The 24178-nt window shown below is 45.9% G+C and overlaps 1 protein-coding gene across 1 annotated transcript in view; it reads right to left on the bottom strand.

Moving 5' to 3' along the window:
* Positions 1–24178, bottom strand: part of USP10 (ubiquitin specific peptidase 10) — a 63600-nt gene that overhangs the window by 5247 nt on the left and 34175 nt on the right. The window contains exons 3-11 of the mRNA XM_025268480.2: positions 23549–23609; positions 18372–19418; positions 8575–8666; positions 7970–8079; positions 7414–7469; positions 7077–7180; positions 4623–4722; positions 3670–3847; positions 1209–1374 (exon numbers count right to left, since the gene is read on the bottom strand). Of these exons, the coding sequence (XP_025124265.2) occupies positions 1209–1374; positions 3670–3847; positions 4623–4722; positions 7077–7180; positions 7414–7469; positions 7970–8079; positions 8575–8666; positions 18372–19418; positions 23549–23609 (1914 nt within the window). The remainder of the gene's footprint in view (positions 1–1208; positions 1375–3669; positions 3848–4622; positions 4723–7076; positions 7181–7413; positions 7470–7969; positions 8080–8574; positions 8667–18371; positions 19419–23548; positions 23610–24178) is intronic.

Genomic DNA, 24178 nt, shown 5'->3' with positions numbered 1-24178 from the left:
ACCGACCTCCTTCAGTACATGCTGACAACCCTACAGATGCAGCTCAGGGCCCTAGGCCAAGTTAAGAACTTTTGTCCTAGGGCATTAAACTGGCATAAAAATCCAAAGGCTAACTTAGTAATACCTTAAATTACATACGTATTGACTCATTTTTTAGTAATTCTCACAATACAGAGAAAGCTGAGGCCAATGTGTTTCTTGCATTAGATGCTTTAAATGACCTTAAAGCTGTTTGGTCTAACCACTGGTTTTATAACAGTTCCAGTTTTATCCATTTGAAATGCCCCTTGCTGTTGCCAAGTCGCTTCAGTCATGTCCGACTCTGCGACCCCATAGACGGCAGCCCACCAGGCTCCCCCGTCCCAGGGATTCTCCAGGCAAGAACACTGGAGTGGGTTGCCATTTCCTTCTCCAATGCATGAAAGTGAAAAGTAAAAGTGAAGTCACTCAGTCATGTCCGACTCCTAGTGACCCCATGGACTGCAGCCTACCAGGCTCCTCCATCCATGGGATTCTCCAGGCAAGAGTACTGGAGTGGGTTGCCATTGCCTTCTCCGGAAATACCCCTTAAGCACTCTTAAAAGTCTACTGAATGCTGCTTCTTATTAAAATGGATCTTCAGAAGCAAATTTAACCTCTTTATGTACTGTTCTCTGTAATTTCAAACGTGTTGATGCTTCCTATGTTTCTATGGAGAATAGTTTCGGTAGAAATTACTTGTTCAAGTCACAATCCAAAAGATAGCACCACAGAAAAAACACCCAGCAAACCTCCGGAGAAGTGCCCACCTGTCTGGCTGAAGGTGTGTGACGGGGGTCAGGCTTTGGGGAAGCAAGCCTAGTGGCCACCGCCCCAGCTTTTTTTGGTTTCCAGATGCCTTCTCTCCTGTCCTTCCATTCAGACAGAGATCCCAAGGGTGGAAATGGCCCTGCCATCTCTACATTCCCATGGAGCATCTAGAGTCGAGTGTCTCACACACTACACGAATGGTGAACGAATAAAAACCTGACTACAGTTCCACAGCCAGCACCAGAGACCATGATGTTTCAGCCATTTCATTCTCACATGTAGAAGCTTTCAGTCCAAAACATGTTAAACAGCTGATCTGAGGAGCAGAGGTGAAACCCGCTTTTCCTCATTCCAGATCCGCGCTCCCCCCATCGCCCCACGGAGAGCCCCAGGACAAATGTCCCAGACAGCGAACATACCTCTTGTTTGGTTTTGGTGGTGTAACCCTGGACAGACTCTCTGGCCACCAGGCTCTCCAGCGCGTCCTGCACGGTGCGTATCTTGTCGGACTGGATGTCCAGCTGCAGGGTGAAGAACGGCTGCAGGGTGGCAGACTCTTTTGAACTCTGCTGGTAAACCACAGACCTGGGGGTGGAGAGCACAGCGCACCTAAGAGCCCACCTTCCCGCTCCCCAGGATTATGCAGCAGGACAGGAAAAACAAACGAGATTATGGTGCCAAAAGCAAGATTTTCCAGCATCTCTGTCACGTGACAGGAGAGGACAGAAATGCCAAAACTATGCTGAATTTTAATATAACTCTGCTCAATACCACCTCGAAAGAATTTCTAGCAACTCAATCCACCAGGTGGAAATTTGGAAGGCTTCCAAAGGCCTTCTCCACTTTATTTAATGCACCAGTTAGCAAAGGTGACGATCTTGCCACAGTCAAAACGCTGGCTCTCTTTGTATCCTCTCAAAGTCTCGCAGGCTGTTTTATTGATTGATTTTTAAATTTCTATTATTTTTGGCTGTGCTGGGTCTTTGCTGCTCTGTGCGGGCTTTCTCTAGTTGTAGCAAGCAGGGGCTACTCTTCTTTACTGAGCACGGGCTCTAGAGCGTAGGCTCAGAGGCATGGCACTCGGGCTTAGTTGCTCTGTGACATGTGGAATCTTCCCAGATTATGGACTGAACTGATATCCCTGCATTGGCAGGCGGATTCTTATCCACTGCACCAGCAGGCAAGAAGTCCCCGCAGGCTGTTTTAATAAGAGTGAACTCCAAGGTACACAGAATGTCTTGGGTAGCATTCGCCCCTGAAAACGACTCCACAAAGGAAGGAGAGCAGGGTGTGTGTGACAGGGAGGCAGCCGCAGCTCAGCCTTGCTTCCTTAGCTGGTTTTCCATTTCATTTTCCTTTGTCTAAGTTTTTTTGAGTAAAAGTGTGTGCTGAGACCATGTCTCATCGAGCCTCAGCAAGGAGCTCAACACGGAACTCTGACTCTGCAGCACAAGTTCCCTAGTTTACACAGAAATTAAGGGGTGGACGGTGGTTAGACTTCATGAGGAACTGCTGTGAAGGGCAAGTCAGCAGCTTCCTGCCACGGTTTTCTTCTCTCTCGCTGCTTCCCCGACACACAGCACGGCAGCAACTTTAGGCCCCCGTGAGGAGGCAGCCCGGAGAGCAGCGGCTGTTCCCTTGGTCCCAAAGCGTAACAGGCCTGGACTCTATCAAGAGGCTGGGAAAGGTGGAGAAAGGTGCTGGTCTCCTTGGGAAACTGAAAAGCTCCCAGAAGGGGGTGGATTTTAGGAGAAAACCTTTCATTTGGAGACTGACACAACAGACTCCAAAACAGGAAGGGGCCTGCAGAGTCCAGTCCACAGTGAGGGCACAGGAACCACATGTTCAAGGTCGAGAGACCAGCCCGGGAGGCCTGATCGTCAGCTGATGAGGTTCTCATCAGCCTGCTAAAAGGCACTTGACCTAAGCTGTTTTAGCAGAGGGACCGAACTTCCCCAGTGCCTTGAAAAGGGCATTACTCCTTGATTTAGGACAACAGAAAGCTAAGAGCCTCACTTTAAAAAAAAAAAAAACATACTCCTGAAGGCGAAGCTAGGGCCTTCAGAAGACGACTGAACTGGAATGGGGTCCCTGAGGACTCTGGAGGAGCAAGGAGATCCTTGGAGTCAGCGCAAGTTCTACTGAACTCCACATCACATGGTACTGAACAGCTCCAACGTAACTGAATAAGCAAAAACTTTCCTTCTAGGACTTCGTGAATGAGCAAAGGGCAGTTGGCCTGAGGGCGCTGTGGCAAGGAGGTGCCACCCGTCTTCCTCAACATAAAAAGCTTCTCCCTCAACTTCCCAGCTCAGCTGGCTCCAGGGCCTAAAACCCCTCCAATCAGATACACGAATGTCTTAACAAAACATGTATTTCCATTAACTTGTCTTTCTCTTCCTTCCAGGCTGTGAGCAGCTAATGGAGGGAATGTCAAGTGTGTTCAGGGTTGAGGGGGCCGGGGGCTAGGAGCCACTGGCAGACCGGTGGGGTGGTGCCTTCTGCAGGAGTGCCACCATGGGTCCTGTGGGGCCAGCAAGGTGTCAGGAGGCCCAAGACCAGAGCAGGCACACAGTGCAGAGGCAAAGCATCCCGTCCAAAGTTTCTTAGGACAAATCTTACAGCACCCCCTCCAGCAAAATGGCAAAACCCTAAAAAAATGCAAACGCTAAATTATTCCAGAAAAAGCATAAAACCGGGATTTCCGCAGCGGTCCAGTGGCTAAAACTCCACACTCCCAATGCGGGGAGCCTGGGTTTGGTCCTTGGTCAGGGACTAGATCCCACATGCTGCTACTAAAGATGGAAGTTCCTACATGCCACAAATAAGACCCAGCTCAGCCAAATAAACAAGTACTTTTGAAAAAGAAAAGCGTAAAACCTGATGTGTCCACCAAAAATGCCAGTGATGGGGGTCTGAACAAAGTCCGCCTGGCGAGTGACTGAGGTCTTGTTTCGGGGACCCACTTGCTCCCATTCGTCCTCACTTCCTTCTCCTGGTTCTTCCTGCTCATCTTCATTCACTGAGTGGCTTTTGGGTCCATTGGAAATAGTAAGTTCTGAAAAGCAGACCATCTGCTTAGGCTACTATACACATTTACACAAAGAACAAAAATAAAATAAGGTTCTACATGAGCCACCTACACAGATCTGTCAACTGCAGCGTGAGCGTGAACTCAGGGTGGGACACTGGGGACAAATGCAATGGTATGATGCCCCCGTGTGCTGCTGGTCTGGCCAGGGATGGATGACACCAGGGGACACCTGGGGCACGCACATGGATGGGGAAGCACACTCTGCCTCGTTATCGCAGTCAGGCTCCTTCACTTGCAAGGGGACTCAGGGTACCAGGAAAGTCACCCCTACCTCAGGGGATGCGTGCTTTACCAGAAGTGAACTAAACCACCATCTGTAACTTGATTTTGAATCACTTTCAGGGAAAAAACTCCTCTGGTGGGGCAATGGGGATAGACACAGATTAGTAAGGACAGTGTGGTAACCACTGCAGACTCCACCAGTCATACAGGTGATCACCAAACTATTCTTTCAGCTTTTCTCCATGCTTCATCATTTTCTCAATTACAAGTTGTAGGGGAAAAAGCAAAGGTTCTGGACAAATTCTTGAATATACAAAATATAACATTCTCAGTGGTACATAATAAGCAATGTAAAAGTAATTAGTTACCTTAATGAGTAAACAAGTGATTCTTGAAGAGTGAATGACTGTTGTGGGGAAGGCAACTTATTATATGAAGATTATATATAGCATCTGTTTAAGAAAGATTCTTAAAAAAATGTTCTACACACTTCTGTAGTAAACACACTGAAACCTACTATCATTATTTGGCGAGAGAAGTTTCTTTAGGTTCAGCATTTCCTCATGGAGTCCATTTAGAATGAAGCCTAAGTACTCTTCGGCATCTTCTTGTCGACCCTGAGAAGGTCAAATAGGATCATGTTAATTTTAACAGATTACTCTCCAAGGCCTGCACAGAGTATATTATCTGCATATACAAACTAGCCTTCTCCTGAATGTTCAATAAGATTTAACATAAAGAGTTTCCCCAAAACCATATGGATTTTTTCTTGACAATCAAGATGGTGAAGAAGAGGAGAGGGAGGGAGATTAAACATTTATCTCTAAGCAATAAAAAGGGTGTTTTGTTTTTTTCATTTTTGCTTTTCTGTACTTCCGAAATTTCCTACAATAGATACTACCTTCATGATAAGTTATTTTAAAAGTTTCTTTTTTATTAAAATGAAATAAAAACATGAACTCAATGTCTAGGCCACCCCACTGCACAACCCCAGGGGTCACCATGCACACTCTAACTGTAAGCTGTAAAATTAACAGCCCCTGTATGTCTCCTTCCATTTTTGACAATGGGCAACCAAGGTAGAAGAGATGTTATATGTGAAAAACTACTCATTTAAAGACTCAGCTGCCTGTTTCACACATCAGTATTTCACTGGTAGATGAATCACACAAGACCGTCATACAGAGACGTGAGATGAGGTATCATCATCTCACATGGTTTCATCTGATTATGTAATTTATCATGATCGCTTCACACTTCACTCTTTGGAGCATAACCATGTGTGTGTTTCAGGGATCTGCAAGCTCTTCTGCTTGCGGTCTCTGAGCAGATCTGCTTACTCTCATGTAACTGGAGCTGTGGACGGGGGCTTCTGGTGTGTGTCTGTGGGAAACGGCAGAGGCTGGCACACCCCAAGACACAGAGAAGAGCTAACAATGCTGGGAAAGGGCTGCTCGCTGGGCTGGGCCTCAGCTGGCATCTGGGAACTTGGGTTTCGGGAGGGCTCCCACCATTCCAGGAACTAGGAAGGGAACGTGCCCAAATCGTGCACAGCGTGGTTTCTCCTGAGTGCTGGCTTTCCTTCTGGGAGTCTGGAATTTCGGTCTGTGCAAGGCAGCCAGTGCCTATGTGACTGGCCTCTAACACAATCCCTGAACACTGAGACTCCAAGGGGCGTCCAGGGTGGACCACATCCCACACGCTGTCCCAGTGTGGCGTGGGAGGACCTAAGTGAGGACTGTGTGGCTACACCCGAACGGGAGTCTCAAGAGTTCCTGCAGACACTGCCCGAGTCCTCAGGCTCTACTGAACCCACTGAAGGACCAGCTCCAGAGTCCTGTGAGATCTTCCAGCTAAGCACCAACCCTGAGAGGGGTCACAGGGACCCCAACAAGCCAACAGTGATGTAACAGCCACAGGATCGCAGCGCTGCTCAGCGACGGGAAGCCCCCGGCTTTACCTCTGCCCCCTGGCATCCTATGGCTTCTAAAGCATCTGGACACGCATCTACCTTAGAGCTTGTCTTGCCTGTTTTCTTAAATTATCGATCTAACTCCCTTACCGGAAGATGAGCTCCTTGAGAGCAGAGGGCACACTGACTCCATGTGTACGTTTCCAACACAGAAACATCCCTAAATTCCGAACCTAACATTCAAGGCTCCGCTGAGAGCACCGAAGAGCCCCTGGTGGTGTCCTGCTGGACTGCCCAGAGTATCTACTCTTCTTAGAAACCACAGGGTTTCAAACAATATTACTTCACTCAGTCTTAACAGAATTTCCTTCACTGTTTCCTAAAGCATTTCCCTGACCATCATTTCATTGCTCATCTTGACTTATCACAAACTCTATCAGGGAGGAAAGAAATGCTCCAGTTCACTGTGCTATGGGTGCTCCGATTTCCTTTCAAGGCCATGTGTCAGGGCCCTGGACAAGACCTCCAGGGCCTTGAGCCCCATACCTTCAGCAGTACAGTGTATGATTAAAATTGTAGGTCGTCAGAGTCACAGGCCCAGGAGCTGCTACAGCAGGAGCACGAGGAAGATGGCAGCCCTCCCGAATGCTGGCGTGGCTCAGGGCCCCCGGCCCCGCAGCGGCAAGGCAGTCCCTCAGAGGGCAAGGAGCTGGCTAGGCTGCCAGACTCCACCACTTCCTAGCTGGGACCCTGGACAGTGACTTTACTTTCCTCAAATGTAACAAGCAAACAATTATCACACTACCTACCTTCACAGGGGGAAGTAAGTTAATCTATGGAACAAACACACAGCAGTAGTGGTCATAGTAAACGATACACAAGTTGTCTGACCCCCATGACTGTCATTCCATATTCTAACCCATCCTAGCAACTGCCTCCAGAGCAAGCCCAGATCCACGGAACCCCGCTTCATCGCACACTTGAAAGCAGAGGGCAAGCAGCGAACACACAACGGGTGTGGCACGAGCTTCACGCCCGCTATGGAACGTCAGTTCCCACCTTCTCAGACAGGCTCGACTTGATCACTGTCAGGAGTCTATAAATATACGTGGGTTCGAAGGCAGCTCCGGGGCGGATATCCCTCACGATTTTATCCCCAAGAGCTGCAACAGAAACAGGACACAAATTTTCACAACCCAATGAAGTCTTGAAATGACAAAAAGCATGATCACCAAAATTCCCCCCACTGCCACCCAAACTTAAGAAGAGCATAGGTGTACCAACCTGCGTGTAAAAAGACATTGTTTTCCCAGCAAGACTGAATTTCTCAGTCTCAGTCATCTGACTTCATAGTTCCCCATATGTAATGGTATAAGAAGCCCTTGTTTCCACTCACCTTGTCTGGGTTTTGGAGGTACTGGCATATTAGTAAACTCATTCATTAGCCGAACACTAAACATGGGGGAGAAAATGTTTAGTATACTTTTTTTCAACATCAACATCAATGTCATAATTTATATTGTGTAAATAACGACAGTTTAGATATATAAAGCAAAAATAGAAGACATCAATGAATTTAGTCAGCACATTTTTCAAAAAAGACATACTATCACTAAAGAGACCTGATGGCTAAGTAGAGTATTAGCTTGTATGAAGATAGCAAACTTTAGGTAACCAATGCTGCAAAGGCTAGTGAGTTCTTAAATCTTTTTTAAGTGATACAAATTACTAAACATTAAAATTTATTCAACTGACACTAAAGAACACAGATAAAACGATGTTACAATTGCATTTCTGGTTAACTTCCATACAAAATCATGAACAGTAAATTAAAAAAAAAAAAAAAAAAAAGAACAGGATTGGTTTATAGGAAATCAAAAACTTTTGCTATCTAAATCTAATTATCAGAGGGGGGAGTCCACTCCTTGACCCGCTCTCAGCGGCTTACTTACAAGCTGTCTATCATGGGTGTGGAAGTACAAGGCCTTTGCACTTTCGAATACAGAGGAATGAACTTCATCAGGTGATACATCGGCGGGCAAGCCACCAAGGCTTGCAGTGTCTACACAACAGCAGTGAGGAAGCGTAAAGGAAACTAAACTGATGCTCCAGAGTGTGGAAAGAGCACATAAAACTAAATAAGCCAAGAACACTGAACAACTGAAATATGTAAACACAAAAGGAACCAAAGCAAATAATCCCCGAGATAACTGCCTTGTGATATCCAAGGAATTTATAAAGAAGACCTTGACTTAACCCAGATTAAGTCAATTAGCACATTTCCAGTTTAAGTGGTCACTCTACCCTACTATTCAGGAACCCCCACCCTTTTTTTTTTCAGGACCATTTTAGAGAACTAAACTTGCTTGATTTTGACAGTCATCATCTTTTTTTTTGGGGGGGGGGGTGGTCAGAAATAACCCAGTTAATAAGGAACCAAAGTTTTGGATTCAAAACATGGGATGGACGCCCCACAGAAGCTGAACTAAGTCAAACGTGCCCTGGGAAGAGGATGCTGCAGAAAGCCAGCCTTGGGGACAGCATCTGAGAAGGATACAGCATTGATGTAGCACCAGTTTCCTTTGTTGATCAGCCCGCGGGGTTGCAATGACACCGGTTTATGAATCAGGGTGACATTCTCCAGTAACTCTGAAAGATGGGAGCACAGTGAAGGTGTTAACAGCGTCTCAGGAGCAATTGTGCTCTGCTCTGGGAGCTGACTGCCTACTCCAGAGCACAGTCACACCCACAGGGAAGGCAGGCTCCTTCAAAGCTTCGTTCAGCTCATTATCATGTAATTATTGAATGATTAGGATTTTCAAAGGTATTCTGCCCCCCCTCCCTGAACACTGACATTTATCAACTAGGAAGCACAAGAACTGTTTTAATGAGAAACAGAAAAGGCTTAAAAAACAGTATTAACAGTATTAGGGAACAGACTTGGAGCAAGCTTTGTTATCCTCGGATTCATCTTTGACATCGCTTTTCCCCGGTCTTAAAATAGCAATAAAAGAATGTTTTATGCTTTTAATAGAAATGCTTTATAACAAGGTCCCCCGTGTCCCATTACAAATCCTTTAACAGTGACAGCCACAGTTATTCTCGGTAAGTGCATTCCAGCTCACAGTGTTAACTCACTGTGCTTAATACTCAGAGATCCCAGGGTAGCGCTACCACCCCCTTTCAACAAAAGGAAACCGAGGCTCCAGGTTAACTCGCCTGGCTGTGACCTCACAGGAGCCAGGAGGTGCAGTCAGTACCCAAAATTCATAACCTGCAGCCACACTGCCTCCAGTGACTTGTAACAGTAACAAGGGAGCACGAATTTGTATCCGCACCCACCCCAAGGCAACACTCAGAACAAAAGAAGCCTTTCTTTTCTAAACACACAGCTGCACTGGCAGGTCCCAGACTTAAGCATTAAATGAAGAAATTAATTCGCAAGGTTCTAATGTCAAACACACCCACTTCCTCCCTCTCTCCTGTGAGGATAAAATGCCCTCTGTCCTCTAATTGAGAAAGCATAGAGAATAATTTTCCCATTTATTAAAAAGTGAAACATGACCAACTCAAAAGAGAGGGCATGAAATCTGTTCAGTTAAGACTAAGTTTGCCAAGGTCCTCTCCCCTCACCCCTGCTCTCCATATGGGGCACAGTCATAAAACTCAAAACCAACTTCTGAACACAAGGACCTCTGATAAATGCCATGCTGCTGCTGGTTAAGCCTTGCCTGGGCACCAGGACCTGTAGGCCCAGAGACAACGGAGAGGTGGCCCTGCCGCGTCAGAGCCTGCAGACCAGGCGGGGAGGGACGACACAGTACGGGCTCTGCGGCGGGGTGAGGGTGGGGGTGGGCAGGGGAGGGGACGTGCCACCCGATCCACGGACTGGAGAAACCAGGCGTGGCCAGGGCGTGCGAGAGCAAACAGCACCAGAAATTTGAAAACGTCTCTAGCTAAGCGGGCTGCCTTGCACCCAGAGGAGACGTGCGCAGAGACAAGCAGGTTCTTTGCTGGCTCTGGGGGACCATGACGAGATGAGGGGCTCAGTTTGAGAGTTTCAGAGGCTCGAATAAGGGTGCCCGGATGACACCATTGAACAGTACACTGACTCTCACAGACCAGCCAGTGACACATCCCCACTCACTCACACACGGGACCCTGCAGCTCAGGGCTGTACATCCTGAGAGCAATGGGTAGGGAATGGAGCCCCTGGACCACCCCCGTCCCAAGTGACAGGCTGAGGAGAAACCGTCACGGTGATCGAGGAAGACAGGGCAGCTGGACTCAGCAGTGGAGGCAGACGGAAGTTGGAGGGCCTCAGGAGGGGAAAGCGAGAGTGGAGGGCACTGGGGGCAGGAAGCCTGGCTGAGGAGGGAGACAAGAGGCGTGTGACAGCAAATGGCACCAGAAGAAATCTCTCCAGCGGAGTGTGGTGCCCTCCACCGAGAGGAAACACACACAGGCACAGCAGGGGCCCAGGAGATCCCGGGATGGCAGGAGGGAGGGGAAGGCAAGACTCATCATGGTGTACGGGGGCGGTGGGGAGGGGACATGAATAGCAGTATCAACTTCCCTGATGATGCTGGAAGCAAAGTGTCCCAAGGTGGGGGTGGGCTATGAGGGGAAGAGGCTTGACAGCATCAATTCCCATTCAATACAGACACTGAAGGAAACAGAAAGCAAATGACCGGGGACATGCATGCAAGACCTTATCTGAAACTTCTCTTCCACACAACTGTTTTACCGGCCTCAAAAATACATTTACAGATGGTCAAAAGTGCTTTGGATGTGTATTTTGTCGGGTTAAAAAATAATCATTTATGACAAGGCCAAGTCCACTCTCAAAGGGGAAGCAGGTGCAAAAGTGTCAGGAACTAACTGCTCTCGGCTGGAAAACGCCTCTCCTCTCATGTTTTTCACTGAGCTACATGCACAGAATAATCTGAACACCTGCAGGTGGAAACATCCCAGCCCTATGGAATCTGTGAACACAGCCAATTTAAAATGGACTACTAGCTGATTCCTTTCCAACATTTGTCTAGACAATGGCATGTGCTGATTGGACAGAACCTTTAGTTCTACATCAACCCTTCCCCTGAACCAATCCCAGGGTTGCTTACTTTAAGGAGCAGGCAGGTTAGAAAAAAAAAAAAAAAAAAAAACAGAAAAAAAAAAGGTTCACTCTTTCTTCCCCAATGCTAAGTCTCTTAGCATCACCTAGTGGTTTGTTCAGTAACTGCAGGTTAATAGAACTAAGGGGTTGCAGTCAGACGCAACTACTTGACTGAACAGAACTTCCAAGCAGACACATATTGGCTCCATCAGGTCTCCTCGCCTCCTTCCCCCTGCTTCTCTCTCTGCTAAGAGCCTCCAGCTGTTCCTCTCCTATCGTGTTCCTCGGCGAGTCCTCAAGGCAAGGCCGATCGTGACTCGCTGACCTAGACCACGGATAGCACACAGTGTTCCCCAGCCACATGGGATGAAGTAAGCTGGAGACCAATAGCTATGGATTATGGCAAATGACTCCATACAAGTTTGTGTGGAACGACCTGTGGAGTTGAAGTGAAAAGTGTTAGTCACTCAGTCACGCCTGACTCTTTGTGACCCCCCCTGGACTGTAGCCCACCAGACTCTTCTGACCGTTTTCCAGGTAAAAATGGTGGAGTGGGTTGCCATTTCCTCCTCCAGGGAATCTTCCCAATCCAGGGATCAAACCCATGTCTCCTGTGGCTCCTGCAACTGCAGGTAGATTCTTTACCATTGAGCCACCTGGGAAGCCTTGAAACCCTGCAGGAGTGGGAATTCCAACAGAGAAGTGGACTAAGGGCAAGAATCCAGGAAGACAAGCAGGAAACAAGGGTCTGCCCCCCAATTCCACCACTTCATTTACTCTGTAACCTGGGGCAGACAGCGCGGCCCCTGCAGGGAAATGGTGAGGGTCTGGATCATGTCTCACTCGGTCAGCTCCTCATAGAGGGTCCTAATCCTGCTCAGAAAATAAAGAGCTCAAACAAGTGAGAGAGAAGGAAGGGGACTAAAGGATGAAGTCTGGGAGGACCAACACTTTTCAGTTCTTCAAATGGAAATGTTTGCTTCGATTCCTTAAAGTTAAGTTTTGACTATTTTGTGAGTGTGTGCATTAACAAAGTCACATTTTGAAAGGAAAGAAAGGTTGTAGAAAAAATTAAGATTAAATATCTTACTGTCTAAGATTTTCCTCTTAATGTTCAGTTTTATAACACACTGTGCACTGAGCGTTTCTCCCTCGGAACAACTTCAACGGCCACACACTGATCCAGAGGCTAACACCCGACAGAGCCCGCCGTGTGCTGCTCCTCTCCTCGGCCCGAACAGCACAGGCGCCAAGACAAGGCTAACCCTAACAGTCACTGTCCTGTTTAGTGAATCCTCCTAAAATGAATGCGTGTCACTGCTCTAATCCAGAAGCCAATATTCACGATTTACAGACAAGCCGGTATGAATATCGCTTTCAATTTTTTGGTATAACCACTATTTAATTAAGTTCCTTTTATAACAACATCACCGTTTCCGTTTACTATTTTGCTAAAGTCCAATAAGCACTGTAATTATGGAGGTCAAAAAAAATCAAAACAAGGAAGGGCAGCCAGAGAGAGAGAGCAGGGTATTTCCTGGGGTTGAAACTTTAAATCTGACTTATGGTCCCAAGTCATCACTGTTGGTTATCTATTTTACCTTCTTTCAGGGCAAATTATCAGAAGTTGACTATAGTAACAAGTTCCCCCCTGAAAAGCCTTCTCTTCAATCCATCGTTGTTGGTATAATTTACTACTTGGATCTGTTTAGACAGTAACTTGAGGAGGGTGCTCTCTTCAAGCCATCTTTTCCACAGGAGTTGGCAGGTCTGCGGAGGAATGGTGTTACAGGAATGGCATAAAATGCCAGCACTGACTCCATACCACACAGAAGATACAAAACGGAAACCGTTATTTCCACCGCTGTAACAGCTCAAACAGTAAATGGCTGAATTAAAGTTCAACCTTATGAAATCTGCTGATAGGCAGAAACATTGAGTGGTTAAGAGCCTTTCTTACGATTCAAGACGTATATAGTAAACCACATACCTTACCACAAATCACTCAAGTGAAATGATTTATAAACTCAAATGGTAATACTAACACTGTCAAACGTATAAGTTCACAAGCCATGATTATTCTTACATATTTTATGCATCAAATTTTGTTTTCCTAAAGTCAGCACCTAGAGGTCATATTACCATTTAAAATCCATGAAAATGCAAGGCACAGAACTTTCACTGATTCTGAAGGCTCAACAGTTGGCTTGTCGTTGACATTCTGCTGCTGTTGACCTGCCTTTCTGTCATCTTCCTAACTGTTTAAAACATCCTCCAAGTGTTTTCTTCCTCATTACATCACTGTGGAAGAACACACACTATCCTGGTTATCTAATCAGGTGGAGGACAGTGAAGTGATCAGAATGTGCCATTACCCACTGGCGACAAATCAACTTACATTTTCTCATGGTGGGAAAGGGAGTCCCATTTAGGGAGGTCTATAAAGGATACAGAACAGAAATACCTGCAAGGACATACACCTGTCAAGTCAGATGTGAACTGAACTCTCAACCCACGTGAGTCTGCACACAGGTGGTGGACCTCCTCCACTCAGAGCCTGCTGCATGGTCACTGCCTGGACTACTTGGGAGAATGTGAAGAGAATGAAAAACATGGGAGAAAGTATTTCCCAAGGACAGGAGAAATATAGATATGATTTATAAACCACCAAAGCAAAGCTCAATTGGGGTATATTGCTTAAAATAAATACAGATCCAGGAATTCATTTTTCTGAGCAGATCCAATTTGCAGTGATTTTATTGTTCTCTCCAGCGACAGTTTTTTAGGTCCAAAACAGTGTAAAATCATCTATTAAGTGTGTTTTACTAAAATTCATAATAAATGGCATGACTAGAGCCTCAATACCCCGCAGAACAGAATGTTTTTCAGCTGTCTAAGACCTCAGTTTACATAGTTCTCTGAGACTAGAATTCTTGCTCCTATTTGGGCATTTGGCCTGGTCTCGCTCCTTGCCACCATTATTTACACACCTTTAAAACAGAATACACTGGTGCACAGTTTTGAAAGCAAAACATAAAGAACAAAATAACTGTGTGTGTGACCTGAAAGCATTTGATACAATTCAGGTTTGGGAGAGTACAAGTGATCCCCAGTAAAAGCCCAGGAAGATTTTAATGTTCATCACTCAGCAGGGTATGTTCCATTCCAGGCTCTGGAGGGAGCACCAGCTGAGGCTGTAACCTCTGCTTTTTTCTGTCACACTTACTCTCAACATGGGTGTGTGCCTCAGGTTTTGCACTTAGTTTCAATACAAGCTATAAGAATTAAGATTTTCAGGTTCCTTCTGTTCATCTCCTGACTCAGTTATTCCTACTGAAAGATGGCATATACTCCCTCTCAGACTGACATAAACCACTTCCTGAAACATGGAAGCCTCCCCAAGCCTCTGCAGGCCTCCTGTGCAGGTCCATGCTTCCCACCAGGCTGGGGAACTGCTTTTCCCTTCCGTTTCCTGCTTAAATCAGAGTTTACACTTAAGAAAAATGGAGAAAGGAACAAAATGTTGACAAATGACACCATGAAGATGGCCTTGCCACCAAAGAACGTAAAAGCAGAATGCAATGCAGTAATGGATAAACAGACTGTGAGTAACTGAAATCTGGCTATATTTCACTCCAAAATGCTGTGTATGACTATTACTTTCTGTTTACAGTTGATCTGAGTTCCATTTCATTTGTGGTTATACAAAACTACCTGGCATTCATTAAGCACAGACATAATGACAGGGCAGACAGATGATCCAGAAATGCGGACACCCAAAATAAATGACCCTGGGGTCAAAAACTGGCCTGTGGATACTGATATCCTTCTAAGAACTCAAAAGAGAATAAACTTATTCAAACTGCCGTTCCCTCCTGTTTCTTTCCCAAATTTAATAAATAAAATGATACACATAAAAATTACTCTCTCAGCAGAACCACTCAGACGTTAATGCAAGTCAAATTCTATGGCAGCCAACATCAACAGATCTTTCAATGGAGCTAGAATTTCACACAGTCAAATGCTTCTTAGAGTAAGCGGGCCTACCATTAAAGCTACGTCTGTGGCAGTGATCTGACCTACGACCACTTCAATATACCTTTTCATTTTTATCAGGTAAACCTCTCAGGAGGGGAATATGACAAAGGGGGAAAAAAATTCTAAACAATCTACTTTACCTAAGCTCAGTGTGATTCCAACAGTTACTCAGTGCGACTATCGCTGCATTATTTTTCAAGAAATACTGAAAACTTTCAGCAACTACATTCTGTATTCCTAAGGTTCAATGAAGAAGTGAAGTCCCTCAGTCGTATTCGACTCTTTGCGACCCCATGGACTGTAGCCTACCAGGCTCCACCCATGGGATTTTCCAGGCAAGAATACTGGAGTGGATTGCCATTTCCTTCTCCAGAGGATCTTCCCGACCCAGGGATTGAACCTGGGTCTCCTGCATTGCAGGCAGTCGCTTTACCATCTGAGCCACCAGGGAAGCCCTCTAAGGTTCAATAATCAGGCTCAAAAGAATGAAACGTTTTGAAAGGAACCACACTTTTGCTCAGATAATGAAAACATTTTTATAACTGACTTAATCAAAAACGGTTAAAAAAATAAATCTTGGAGGGAGGTAATGGGGGACCATCAATTCAAAAGTGATTAGACTGTAGCAATACTCTGCACGAATACAAATAACTAAGAGCCCCCAGTGTCGCTCTATTTCATTTCTCTTTTGGAGGAGCCGAATCACTTGTAGGATCTTAAGTTTTCCAACCAGGACTTGAAACTAGGTCCTGGCCCAGTGAAAGTGCTAGCCACCAGACCACCAGGGAATTTCCTCACAGCGTTCTAGAGAGCAGTTTATCGTCAGATTTTAGCAAGTCAACTAGATTTTAACATACACAGCAAACTATGTATCAAGCCACATTTAAAGTTATTTGACTACAATGCTTTAAAACATTTAAAATGAATATTTTCTTTCTTCTTTTAAATAGATTGAGGAAATTTCCCAGGAATGGAGGTTTTCCTTGTGAAGTGGGCTTCCCGTGGCTGAAAAATAAAGCATCTGCCTGCAATGCAGGAGACCACCTACAATGCAGGACTCCCTCGTTTGATCCCTGGGTTGGGAAGGTCCGATGGAGAAGGAAATAGCAATCAACTTCAGTATTCTTGTCTGGGAAATCCCATGGACAGAAGAGCCTAGCCGGCTACAGTCCATGGGGTCACAAAAGAGTCAGACACAACTTAGTAACTAAACCACCACCACCCTTTGTGAAGCAATTTTAGGAATACAAACATGACAGTGCCTTCTGACTTTAAGCGCTTCCCTGGTGGCTCAGCTGGTAAAGAATCCGCCTGCAATGTGGGAGACCTGGGTTCAATCCATGGGTTGGGAAGATCCCCTGGAGAAGGGAACGACTACCCACTCCAGTATTCTGGCCTGGAGAATTCCATGGACTATATAGTCCATGGGGTCACAAAGAGTCGGACACGACTGAGCGACTTTCACTTTCACTCTGACTTTAAACTTAGCATGTCCGCTTTTAAAAGCATCAGACCATGCATCTCCCACTACAAGTTAAGAATGACGTTTAATGATCTACACAAAGGCTGTAACTGTTCTCCCCTGACTCTTACAGCTTTCCCTTGCAATGAACACGTTTTAAAAAGTTACAATAAAAAATTCACCCAAATAACCTAAAAGTTATTCGTTTTAAAAGTCCAAAATGCTGGTGCATCTATCAATTAACTTCTCATTTAAAGAGAAATCCAACACCTAGATTACTCAAAATATTATATTTTGTATAAGTTATAAAATGCTTATTTAAAAACTTGTTCTAGTATTGCTTGCTGTCATCTTACTCTCAGCAGAAGGATGTGCTTTATCTTTGCTGCAATCCTGGCCATTCGTAAGAGAGTACACACTTTGCATCTCGTTACTGCTTTCACTCTCATCGTTTGGTGCCAAATGCTGTCAGGTATGCCAAAATGTTAAACCAGCAAACATTAAAGCCTAAACAAAGACAATTCAGAACTTCCCTGGTGATCCAGTGGTTAAGAATCTGCCTGCCAATGCAGGGGACACGGGTTTGATACCCGATCCAGGAAGGTTCCACGTGCCTCGAGGCAATTAAGTTCATACATCACAACTAAAAGAAAGGAAGGAAGGAAGAAAGTGAAGTTGCTCTGTCGTGTCCAACTGTGTGACCCCAGGGACTGTAGCCTACCAGGCTCCTCATCCATGGAATTTTCCAGGCAAGAGTACTGGAGCAGGTTGCCGTTTCCTTCTCCAGGGGATCGCCCCAAACCGGGGATCGAGCCTGGCTCTCCCTCACTGCAGGCACATGCCTCACCGTCTGAGCCAGCAGGCCCTCACTGTAGAGCCTGTGCTCCACGAGAAGCCACCGGAATAAGCAGCACAGTCGCCACAGTTAGGTAGCAGCCCTGCTCGCCGCAACTACAAAAGTCTCAGGCAGCGACTAACACCTGGTGCGGCCAATAAACTTAAAAAAAAGACAGTTCATTTTAACTGGGCCAATGGGGTAAGAACCTGAAGTACTGGCTACTGGTAAACTCCTTGGATAATGAATCCTGAAGAACAGCCCCAGTTTCTTAGGCATGTGTAAAAACAACACACGTTCCTGCTTCTGACTTCCCACCTTAACTTTAGAAACACAAGCCATGAGGCTTTACAGTTTTATTGTGAACTGGCCCTACTTTTTGAGCCTTAGCATATCAAATGAAATATTAACTTCAGGCCAAACTGTTGCAGTTTTTCTTTTCCAGTCAAGAGTTGGCCTTGGTGTGCTAAAACTGAACAAAATCCATTTACTCAATCCAAAATAGGCATTAAAAAAAAAAAAAAGTACTTTCTTATATCCTAAGAAATAACTCCTAAGTGAGTGGAATCCTCAGGGATTACAACCCTGAGGTCGTAATAACTGGAACACAGACAGGACTACCCATTAGTCACACAAGGGAGCACAATTAGTCAGAAGGCAAGACGTGGAAATGTAATCTGTCAAATGACTGGTAACGGAAATGGGTTTTCTACTTAATGTAAAAGATAGATATCCCTCCCCACCCGATTCTGCTCATATGTCATTTTACTCTTAGTGACACATAAGGCACAGGTATTGTTCAGAAATTCGTCTGAACACATAGGTAATCCGCTATCGCTCTGGATAACAGTGCAGACTGTCTGCTCCCATCTTGGCCTCAGACCTGTATCTTTTGAACTATACCTGCAATCTTTATGGCTACAGGATCCTCTGAAACTGGAACCAGCCCTTCCTTGACTTCCGCCTGCTTTTCAGAGACCAGGGGAGACGTGGCGGGAGGGGAATACTTAGTTTCCACAGAAACCACAGGCAAGGAAGAGGAAGAAGGCTTAGAATCATGAAAAAGACTAGCCCACGACTTGGCGGGCTGACTGGCAGGCACAGTGCCCGCTGCGGAGGCCGGGGCATCCGCAGGAGGTGGGGCGCTCTCGGCCTTGGCGGGGTCCGAGTCCGAGCTCTCCACGGTGTGCAACTCCACCCCGTTGGCAGCTGTGCCCTCACCCAAGGATTCAAGTATTTGTCCGTTAGTGACTCCAAGGTTCTCAGTAGTATCAGTCCCCACGGAGGGCTGAGCCACAGCTGTCCTCAACAAGGTGTCCCTGCCGCCCTCGGCAGGGAGGCAGGAGGCCTCCGAGTCAGCCCCGGGGCAGCCCTCAGGCTGCCCTGCAGTCCTGGCCTCGCCGTCCAGGGCTCCAGGGAAAGCCTCAGCAGGCCCGGCGTCGCTGACAAAGTCCGTGGCGTCCTGAGGGCTGCCCCAAGTCCGGGGGGTCCCTGCCGTGGGTACATCCCCCATCAAGTCCGTGTCCTCGGCGCCTACGCTGTTGGGGACTGCTGGGCCGGCGTGGCCATTGACCAGGGCTTCCGCCGAAGGTCCACCCTCGCCACCGTCTTTCAAGTAACTATAATATCCAGGGGGACGTTTTTTCTTCTTTTTACGCTCCCTTTGTCCAAGACCACCCGAAACACCATCATTCTCTAAAGCTTCCGCCTCGGCAGGAGAGCCGCCATCCAGGGCAAGGGCAGGGCCCGGGTACTGGCAGTTGGCGGAGCTGTAGTTCACTTCTTTATCAATGTCATCGGGGAGCTTTTTGGAAGTTGTGCAGCTAAGGATAAATTCAGGGGCCTGAGGATTCAATGTGCTTGAAATACTGTAGTTGGGAGTTCTCGGCAAAGTGTCACTGGGTTCAATTACTTCATTAACACCAAATTCAATTCTCTGATAGTCGTGTCCTGTTTAGAAAGAAAACGATCAGTAAATATCCCACTAGTTAAGAACACAGCTATACAACTTATAAAAGTCTCAGTAATTATTTCTTTTTGAAACTAAAACCTTCAAGTCTTCCAGTAATTAACAAAGCTAAAACATTTAATTTCTGTGTTAAATAAGTAATTTGCTGAAATAAATAATAACCACAAAATTATATTTAATTTGGAGATATGAAACACAGAAGCTGGTAACCATTTTCCACTCACGGTAGTTAAGGTAGAAATTAAAATGAAACTTTGAATAGGAAACAAATGCTATTCTGCCTGTCTGAACATGTCCCTCAATGCAATCTGATTTTATTAGTTTATTTTATACCTAAGACTAGGGTATATGTATTTTGGAAAACTTAATTTTTAAAAATCAACATGACCAAGTTGGGGACTTGAAAACCACTGCTTGCTCGTGCTCTCTCTATACATATATATTATGTATATATGGTTTCTCTAATTTGTCCAATTTAATAATTCAAAAAGTATGAATTATACAAAAGCACTCTTTCAAATTATCCATTTCCCAGACTCTTCTATTGACAACCTGAACTGAAGCCCCAAAATGGCCTTGCATGAGTGCCTGTGACTTCTCCTAAATTAATTCATATTGGATTAACCCCATGGGTAAGGAAGGTGCTCAAGATACAGTTAGGACTGCAAACCTTTAAAAATCTCCTTGAAATCCTTTAATACTTCTTCCCCACTGACAACAATCCACATATTCTATCCATTTAAGATAGACATTTTTTTCACAGATCACATCTCAAAAATTAGGCTGAGTTTCAGAATCAACTGAGTTTCTCAATAGAAACTAAACACCAATGTCATCTTATATTGACGAAATAGTTACACATTTTGAAGTTAGGAAAGGATATGTATTTTTTTATTTATTTTTCATGCATTACTGAAGATTTCTCAAGTCTAGTACAAGAGGCCCACTTTTTCTCAAGGTGTTTATTTCAAAAAAAAAAAAAAATCACAGTACCAAAATAATCATATTCTACTCAGAAAACTGAATATATTTTACTTTCGAAGTATTTTTAGAGGAGAAAAAACAGCCCACAGAGGGGCCAGGGCCCTGAATAGTTTTCTAATTCTCCATTTGGTTTGATATCACACACCCTGGGAGTGGGGAGAATACACCAGCCCAACAGCAAAACATTCCTGAAAAAAGAACATGATGATGGTTACAGCTAACCATCTACAGAGATACCGAGAGAACAATTTCAATCCTCTGGCCCCTGAGCACTGCTTCATGGTTTCCTTATTTTGAAAACAATCACCAAAGGAAATATATTTCTCCATTATCCCTAAAAGTGAACTGTCCAGTTTGCTTCCAGGGAGCTCCATCCAGTGAGGCTGCAAGGATGCAGAGCTGCTCTGTGGACCAAGACGGATGTAGGTGAAGCAGGGAGGCTGCCGTTCAGAGACTGGGACGTGCATCGGGAGTCATAGTGAAGTTAGTATGTGCTGTACCATGCAGCCTGTGCAGAGTTTGGTTATTCCCAACAAACACAGTGCGTTCCACATCTTAATCATTAATCTTATCGTAACATACAACACTCCAGAATGTGATGTCACATTAATGGAACCATTCTGATATGCTACAGTTCTTACCAAAACATTTACCAGACTGTGGACAGTCTGACCACATCCCTGGAAGGCTGAGTCCTACCCAGAACAGTTCGGTTCCTTTTCTTATGCAGGAACACGGGTTGTGGACACACCATGCACTGCACTCCAGGGCAGAGAAGTCAGGACAAGGCCCAACCTGTCGGGCTGGAAAAGTGGTGGAAGGCCTGCAAGCTCATGAGCACTTGGATCGTCAGGCAGGGGATTTGTTAGGGGAAGGAAAATTCACTCAAACCGACAATCACACCCTAACGCGGCACTCTCAAAGCCTGTGCACTGCAGCACTCACAGGACAGTAGCCTGGGGTGCCCGGATGGGGTCCTGAGGTCCGAGATGCTCATGGCCACGTCCATCTGAGAACCACTGCTTAAGGGGCTTCCTCAGCTGACTCCTCCAATCAGTTCATAGTGAGTCAAGTAAATAATCATGGAGCTCTCAGCCATGTGCAAAGTGTTTATCATCAAGGGGGAGGGGTACAGAGATTAGGAAGGCAAGGTCCCTGCCTAAGGGGATTACATCTATAGGAAGACAGACATCAAAGATGGGAATGATGGAAGCAGAGGCTGGGTGAGATAAAGCCTCTACAAATTTCCAAGAATTTGTTGTATGACTCAGGGAGCTCAAACCGGGGCCCTGTGACAACCTAGAGGGGTGGGATGGGATGAGGTGTGAGGGAGGTTCGTGTTGATATATGGCAGAAACCAACACAATATTGTAATTATCCTTCAAATAAAAATGAATAAAATTTAAAAATAGAATGCTCCTCAACACACACAAAAAGAGATCTATCTGGATCAGAAACTACAGAGAGGTCAGAGGAGCTGGCAGGATAACCGGATGGGGGAGGGGATGGGAGTGAAGGAGGGGCAAGGCTACTTCCAGCTTTGGGGACTAACTTAAAAAGGCCACGTTAGGAGCCCCCACCTAGAGTGTGAGGAGCCGGCTGTGGTGGGAAGTGCCGGAACAAATCCCTCTAAAGCGCTCATCCAAAACCATCGTGCGGGTTTACGACACTGCAGACACTGGACTGTGCAGCTGCTGCACACAGAAACTGGTGAGCGCCCACAGCTGAGCTCAGCCTCAACAGGGAGGCAGATTCACTGACTACCGGACACTGGGCTGGCACTGTAGGAGAAATAAACACAACAGAGCAGGACACAAGAGGCCTTGGGGAACAGGGACCTTTGAGCTGGCCTTCTCTCAGTGTGAGCAGCTGTGTTTTTGGCAGATTAAATGACGGACTTAAGAGGAGAGGGGGAAGAACGGAGAAAAAGAGCCAAGACGCATAACTGAGCAGGGACGCCAGCCTGGAGGGGGTGGGGGACATGGTGAGAGCGAGGAGGGAGTGGAGAGGGGAGAGGCGCTGCGACACTGGGGGTGTGAGAGGGAAGCGGAGCCTTCATCTGCAGCCGAAGCCCCTGGGAGGATGGGAAGGCACGACTTGGACCAGGGCTCTGACAACAGGGAAGACAGCGAGACATCTGGAGCCCGAACAAACACTGGCGGCACAGCAGCTATGTGCCAAGTACTGGAAGTCAGGGAGCACCTCAACCCACAGACGACAAGGGGGCTCCAGAGGCTGGGAGGCCTGGCAAGGGTATCTGGGTCCCTCTGGCATCTCTTATTTTATCCTCATCCTAAGTCATCATAAGTTCTCTACTTTATGTTTCTTACAAAGCTGCTAATAATTTTAGATAAAATCATTTTCTCATTTGTCTGCAGATGAAAAGTTTACATGGTCTCTGCAAGGTTTATATTTAAATCTAAATTATAATAAAACCCTTTCTGACAATGCTATAGAAACAGGGAACCAAATCACTGCTCTCAAAGAAAAGGTTCAGCTTCCAGCTTCTCCAAGGCCAATGAGGACCTTGAGCATGATGCAAACTGAAAAGCAGTCTAGACAGGTTTGACACATGCAATGGCAGCCAGCAAGATGAGAGGACCCTACTCTTAGTGACACTGTAACATATATGAGAGGGCTGCAACTCAGTAAGCATCACCTCCAGTGATCAGCTCAGTGTCTGGGACACAGACAGTCAGCTACTCAGTCAGGACAGGAGGTGAAGAGATCACCTGAATTCCCAAGAGCCCTGATAACAGGCGTGGACATAACCGCAAACTCAGGACAAGAGAAACGAGCTGCCACTGAGCCGGGTGGAAAGCAGGTACTCAGACACGTGCCAGTTCTGGGCCCAACAGCCGGTGCACTCAACAGACAGCCCACTTCAGAACCCACACAGAGAGCCTTGGCTGTGAAGGGTACACCTGTGCCAGAGGATCCTTACGAAACAAACAGAAATGAGCAATTATTTCCAAAACTCACCTTGGAGGTCTGACACTCTGAAGCACAGAATAAACTTTAATTCATTAGCCAAAGTGGTTTGGTGATTAAAGCTACTGGAGTTTACAGCAAAAACATCAAGCAGAAAGGGAAAGGAAGGAAGACTGCACCCACGGCGCGTGCTTACCGTCGGGGAGGTCACCAGCAGCCTGTGCGCCACACAGAACTGTCCCGCCGTATGGAGGAAGCTGCCCAGGGAAGTAGAAGACAGGGTTTAACTCAACAAACTGTTAAGTTCAACACATGCTATTTCATTAAAGCAACCCTCATTAAAAGGCTGTTTATCCATGCAACTTTTCATAACACTATTTTTAACAAAATAACACAGATGGGGAAAGAGTAAGATTAAACATCTTCATTTTAAAACACCATCAGAAAGCTTTCCAATACTGATTGCTATTAAATAGATGCAAAAATGAGGTAAAAAATAAAAAATGGGCTCCAATGGACATGTCAATCAGCTACAAAAGGCTCACGACACACCCTCTGTTTCACAGGAGTTGCAGAGTGCACATCAAATACTATAAACGCTTGTCTTTGTCCACTGACCAGTACAGAGTCTTCGTGACCATCTGCACACGTTGCTCACCATCACTACAAGTCCACTCAGCCACAGGCAGGAAGCAAGCCTGGGGACAGTGAACAAAGCAGCTGGGAAAGAAAAGCCTGAGAATCACAGCTCTCTTTTAACAGGGTGCCTTAAACAACTGGATTAACAGCTGGCAACCACATTCCTTGTTTGGAAGAGAGACAGCAA

The sequence above is a fragment of the Bubalus bubalis genome, chromosome 18 (genome assembly GCF_019923935.1).
Source record: "Bubalus bubalis isolate 160015118507 breed Murrah chromosome 18, NDDB_SH_1, whole genome shotgun sequence".
NCBI lineage: Eukaryota > Metazoa > Chordata > Mammalia > Artiodactyla > Bovidae > Bubalus > Bubalus bubalis.
Note: the sequence above shows the minus strand (reverse complement) of the source record. Positions and strands in the feature narration are given on the sequence as shown.